Here is a 6,509-nt window from a genome sequence, read left to right on the forward strand (position 1 = left end):
GAGCCACAGACTGAGTAGAAAACAATGGTGCCATTTTATCATGATTATTAGTGAGGACCTATTATATGAAGATAGGTTGAAAAGTGATGAAGTGGTCCTTTTTGGCCGGGGACCCCCGGAAATGTTTTGGCCATGTCTCGTTTATGCGTGTACTAAGTGTACTATGTAAACACTTTTTTTTTGGAAAATAATTTGGGTACCCCCCAAATTAATTTGGCGACCCCCCCCCCCGAGGGGTCGCGACCCACAGGTTGAGAACCCCTGCTTTAAGTAAAAGTATCAACACTGCAATATAGAAATAATAGAACAAATGACCAAAGTACCAAAGTATTGGCATCAAAATGTACTTAAAACCAAAAGTGAAAGTACTCATTACACAGAATGTTCCATTTCAAGTTTTCAAATGTATAAAAATCTTTTAAAAATAACAGCTGTCGAAATGTTTTGTAAACACTCTAGCGTTCTCAACATGCCTGCAAATTAAACTGACTAACCCTAACTGGGCCCTAACCGGGTCGGCCGAGACCCGGCCTGACCCTAAAACATTAGGTCGGGTCGGGTTTGGGCAGAATTTGAGAACACCCTTGGACTTGTGTCACGGCACCCATAGGGTGCCCTGGTACCCACTTTGAGAAACCCTGATATATGTCATGTCGATGCTGTATAGTAGTAGAGGAGGGGTGCATACTTAGTTTAGACTATAGTCATTGGTTAGAAATGGGTTAAGGTTAGGTTTAGGTGTGCTGCCCCGTGGGAGGTTAGGTTTAGTGTGAGGGTTTGAGATAGGTTGTAGTTGTAGGACTAATGACTGGTCTAACCAATGACTAGTCTAAACCAAAAACTGTCTAAACTAAGTACTGCACCCGTAGAGGATCATAGGGAGAGAGACTGGTGATTTTGTGCTAATTTGTCTAAAAGCGCCAGATTTTGCACAGATGCAGCCCAGGGCATGCTCTAACGACTCAGCTAGGGCGCCTGAGCCGGCAACCTTCGGGGTCACCACAGCGGCCAAATCCATATGGCCACCATTAACAACCTATAGGTCAAAAATGTCATTATGCTTTAATAGCATGTGACGTGTCAAACACTCCTTGGGCTAAAAACGGCCATAGAGTAAAAATAAAGACTAAAACGAGGAACATTTGGGGACATTGGGCCCTATTATGCATGTCTTAAGTACCAGGTCTTATTACTTAACTTAAGACCTGGAGGCGTGATCAATGCCATTTGGCTATTCTGAGTGGCCAAACAGCATTGACCACGCCTCCAGGTCTTAAGTTAAGTCATAAGACCTGGTACTTAAGACACGCATAATAGGGCCCACAATGTCAATGCTGGCCGTATGGATTTGACCGCTGTGGCGACTCGGGCGCCCTAGCTAAATCATTAGAGTACGCCCTGGGCTACATCTGTGCACCATTTGGCGCTTCGCCGCTTTTACACGAATTAGCTGCTATTCCACTCAACTGACTATTCCATGTCAACTGGTGCAGAGCGAGGATGTTGACACAGCAGGCGAGAGTGATAATGAAATGAGCATCTCATTAGCGTGACCGTGTGGCCCTGTCTTGGCTCACCGTAGTGTAGACAAACAGCTGCCGCTCGCCATCTCTTGACAAGCACTGCCTGTACTTTCACACCATATCATTTTGACAGATCATGACAGGCCGTTTATCATGTCATGCTGACAGATCCCGCGCTGATGACATGAAGGAGATATAAATCAACCGATGATCACACAGTGACACTTGTGTGGCATTATGAACCATTATAGTCTATAATGTTTCATTAAGCTTGTATGAGTGTGTGTAATGTCTGTATTGCCTCAATGTCTACCGGTATTTATAGACATTGGGGTCTTTCATATTGATCCTGAACACTGTATTGTTAAGCTAACAGCCTAGTAATTGCGGTTGTGAAAATATAATAAATGGTAAATGGTGCATTTATATAGCGCCTTTATCCAAGGCGCTTTACATAGATTGTGCATTACATTCACCCATTCACACACACATTCATACACTGATTGCGGCAGAAGCCATGCAAGGTACCAACCAGCACATCGGGAGCAATTTGGGGTTCAGTGTCTTGCCCAAGGACACTTCGACATGTAGACAGGAGGAGCCGGGATTCGAACCGCCGACCCATGGATCATTGGACGACCTGCTCTACCTCTTGAGCCACAGTCGCACAGTAATAAATATGACGTGATCAACATCTCACAGTAGCTTTCTGACTATAAGGCGATTGAAATGAAGTCCAAATTGAGGTGCAAAGTTTTGCAAACAAGTGGATCCTGATGATGAACAAACGAGCCCAATTAAGTGCTGTACAATATGTGTTGATTCCACATTGTTTCAATGATTACAAATTAAGTGAATCGACAAATTATAAACACTGCAGTAAAACGATTGTTTTACTTTGTCATATTATGTTGCATGTGGAAAAAAAGCTCAAAATGTTGTGAGTTGTGACGATTTCTGAACCTTTTCACTCATAATGACATGCCCAAAATATAGGGTGGTCAATGTGGTTGATCTCTTTAAAAAAAACCATTCCTTAAAGTTTAAATTCATTGTCACAGCATAGTTTATCTTTACTGGTGCAGAATAGACACATCGACTTCAAAGAAACCAAAATGTACTCTTTTACTCCGTTCACGGTTCAGAATGAGATTCGAGAAAGAAAACAAGAAAACCTTTTTTAGGTTATTTTATGTTGTTAAGGCTTGCATGTGTTGTGTTGCTGCCCATGCCTACAGTACGCAACATTAAATAATCTAAATGGCACTTTAAGCCATTTTGGACTGAGGTCGATTAAAAAAGAAAAGGCTTCTAAATCCTAACATTTTTCTGAAAAAAACATGTTTCTATGTCAGTAGTGCTCAACCTTTTTCATGTCAAGGACCCCCAGAATTATCTCTATTAGGCCAACGGACCCCCATCTCAAAATATGTTGTTCTAGGGACCAATATTTTAGTTAAAAATGTGCTCTGAAATATATATTCAAAGATGTGCGGCCCCTTTTTCACGACTTTTCCAAAATAGCAGACCTACAAGCTCGTAGCGCGCCACTCGGTGGCGCGCTACGAGCTTGTAGATCTGCTATTTTACAATAGCTAAAGCATAACACAATGACTTAAAAACGCCAACAGGGGTTCCCGCCCAAAAGGGGTTCCCGCCCAAAATGGGTTAAGTGAGCACTGGTAATCTTTTAACCCCTGCTGCCCCCACCAGACGCCGCGCAACACAAACACACACATATTCTGCCTCATCCCCTCGCTTTGGCCGTCCAGTGTTCTCTGCCTCTGCCTGTCACACATAGCAGGGGAGGGGAGTGCCCCAGACCCAATTAGAGGGATGATTTATCTGGTGATCATCCCCTTATTTGGTGGACTAACATCCTTTATTAGTGGATGTACGGCCCGCGGTCAGCTACTGCAGCTCCATCACTTCACTTGGGCATACTTGGTTGACAGTCAAAGGTAAGCAAAACCCCCCGAAAGGTAATTAATCTATTCATCTATAGTACAGTGTATATTCAGATTAAGATTTATTGTCATATCGCATAAATTTAAAAAAGTGCATTTTTATACAGGTTTTGATGAGAATATTATTTATTATCTCTGTTTATTTAAATGTGATGAAGTCATTTTATGAATCCCTTTTGATTTGCTTTTGCCTGCCGGCTCACATGGCTATAGCACAGAATCTGATCTCCTGAGGAATACAGCTAGCAGCCGAGGTAAAATACAATCTCAGATGTTTTCTTTTTTGAAAGAGGCAGATGAATAATTTCATTGTTTTGGGACTGGAAATTTTGAATCACTAAAATGTCTCACTTGGGATTCAAATGTAGGATCCTAGAATAATAATAATTGTTACAATACATTGTGATAATTATGAATATGATCTAAGGAGTCAACGACTGCTGAACACCAACAATAATACAAGTAAATAAAAGTGGCAGTATTTATCTCTAGTTGTGCACTAATGTGGGCATATTAATGTGATGATGAGAAATACAGAATAGAGAAATACAGTGGATGATCAACATGAAATTGTCACACGACAAACAATATATGTCAAGCCGCCCATTTACCCCTTTTTGGTGTTAGCATTATGTTATGCTTTAGCTATTGAAAAATAGCAGATCTACAAGCTCATAGCGCGCCACCGAGTGGCGCGCTACGAGCTTGTAGGTCTGCTATTTTTGAAAAATCGTAGAACGACTGACATAGAAACATAGCTTTTTCAGAAAACTGTCAAGATGTAGAAGACATTTGTAGCATCTGATCTCAGGTCAAAATGGGTTTACAGAGCATGATACAATATGGCTGAAAACAATTAACTGTTCATCTCATGCAGGGTGAAACATGGGTGACAAGGCCATGGCAGAATTTGGGCCAGCCGCCCCTTATCTGAGGAAGTCAGACAGGGAGCGTCTGGAGGACCAGACTCGTCCCTTTGACATGAAGAAGGAATGCTTCGTCCCCAACCCTGAGGTTGAGTTCGTCAAGGCTTCCATCACCAGCCACGACGGTGAAATGGTTACTGTTGATACGGAGTTTGGGAAGGTAGGTGGAAGATATACAGTGTATACATGTTTATTTTGAGTGGTGCAACCACTCCAAGGAACAGCAATGTCCCTGTTAACCTGTGTGACTGTGTGTGTGACTATGAGTACCAGTAGGGGCAAAAGTGGCGCTGTTGTGCCAGAAACAGAGAGAGAGAGAGATAGTGCTGCACTGTTGCCTGCTAATGAGAGAGAGAGAGAGAGGGGGGGGGGGGGGGGGGGGGGGGAAGTTGCACCACTCAGTTCATCACACGGGTGTGATTTTTTATTTGAGGTTGGGACATATTGATTATGATCCGAGTCTATGATTGATCACCACATGTCAAAGGATGAATAATCTGTGTTATTTTGCAGACGGTGACTGTGAAAGAGGCTGACGTCCATCCTCAGAACCCGCCAAAGTTTGATAAAATTGAAGACATGGCGATGTTCACCTTCCTGCATGAGCCGGCTGTGCTGTTTAACCTCAAAGAGCGTTACGCTGCATGGATGATCTATGTAAGACTACAGCCTCATTACAATACGTTATGCTGCATGGATGATCTATGTAAGACTACAGCCTCATTACAATACGTTATGCTGCATGGATGATCTATGTAAGACTACAGCCTCATTACAATACGTTATGCTGCATGGATGATCTATGTAAGACTACAGCCTCATTACAATACGTTATGCTGCATGGATGATCTATGTAAGACTACAGCCTCATTACGATTCTCCTTCAGTCAATGACTAGACTAAGTTACACACTCATCCCTATATCCACTGCTCCATCCCCATTATCTGGCAGACCTACTCTGGGCTGTTCTGTGTGACTGTCAACCCCTACAAGGGGCTGCCAGTCTACAACCAAGAGGTGGTTGCTGCCTACAGAGGCAAGAAGAGGACTGAAGCCCCTCCTCACATCTTCTCCATCTCTGATAACGCCTATCAGTACATGTTGGCAGGTACATTAAGGTTTATTAAACATTAATGATTGTGATATTCTTACATCAACTATACAAAGTTGTTGTTGTTGATTGATTGATTGATTGATTGATTGAATAGTTAAATCCTCCTGGTAACTACAGATGAAGTGCAGTTAGATGATCATCATCTTCTCTTTTTCAGACAGAGAAAACCAATCCATTCTCATCACGTGAGTTTCCCTCCAACAGTGCACACTCTTTATACATTTTTGAAAACTTGAAATGGGACATTAATTTCTGCATAATAATGAGTACTTTTTACTTTTGGTACTTTTAAGTATATTCTGAATATTCAGACCTTTACTTGTGTAGTTTCGAGAGAGAGCGAGTGCATTCTTTCTGGCAACGGCATCAGCCGCGGACCACCCGCGGCAGGCGGTAGTGGAGTGCAGTGTTGTTTTTGGCAGCAAATTTTGATTTTAGTTTTAGTCATAGTCTCTTGAATAGTGTTCATTTAGTTTCAGTCACATTTTAGTCACCTGGAATGTCTTAGTGTTAGTCTAATTTTAGTCGACTAAATCAACTGTAGATTTAGTCGACTAAAATGTATTTTGGCGGGCCTTGATGCCGTCGTAATGACTGTTTTTACATTTGCTGAAAATAGCCGATCTACAAGCTCACAACGCGCCGCAGCGCGACGCGTTGTGAGCTTGTAGATCGGCTATTTTCAGGATGCAACCAAGTGTAAAATGACTTGTACTGGATCTCTTGTCCACTAGTCCCTTCCTAACATTTTAGTCCAGTTTCTATTTGTTGACGAAATTGTCAGTATATTAGTCATAGTTTTAGTCATCATAGCTTAGTTTTCATTTCGTTTCCATTTAGTTTTCGTCAGTGAAAAAAGGTAGTCGACGAAACTACCCCCCCCCCCCCCCCCCCCCCCGCGTCTCATTGCCGTTGCCAGATGCTAGCAGCGAGTGCGTTGCTCGCTGCTTCTGGTATTTTCTACATTGTGGTATTGAA

The 6,509-nt window shown here is 42.4% G+C and overlaps 1 protein-coding gene across 2 annotated transcripts in view; it reads left to right on the forward strand.

The window, feature by feature from the left end:
* Positions 1-4,375: 4,375 nt before the first annotated feature.
* Positions 4,376-6,509, forward strand: part of LOC306930151 (myosin-7-like) — a gene marked incomplete at its 5' end in the record, with an annotated part of 31,356 nt that continues 29,222 nt past the window's right edge. For both annotated transcript variants that reach the window (XM_079510923.1, XM_079510924.1), the window contains 4 exons: positions 4,376-4,576; positions 4,930-5,073; positions 5,369-5,525; positions 5,689-5,716. In XM_079510923.1, coding sequence (XP_079367049.1) covers positions 4,376-4,576; positions 4,930-5,073; positions 5,369-5,525; positions 5,689-5,716 — 530 coding nt within the window. The remainder of the gene's footprint in view (positions 4,577-4,929; positions 5,074-5,368; positions 5,526-5,688; positions 5,717-6,509) is intronic.

Source organism: Electrona antarctica, assembly GCF_951216825.1.
Source record: "Electrona antarctica genome assembly, chromosome: 1".
Lineage (NCBI taxonomy): Eukaryota > Metazoa > Chordata > Actinopteri > Myctophiformes > Myctophidae > Electrona > Electrona antarctica.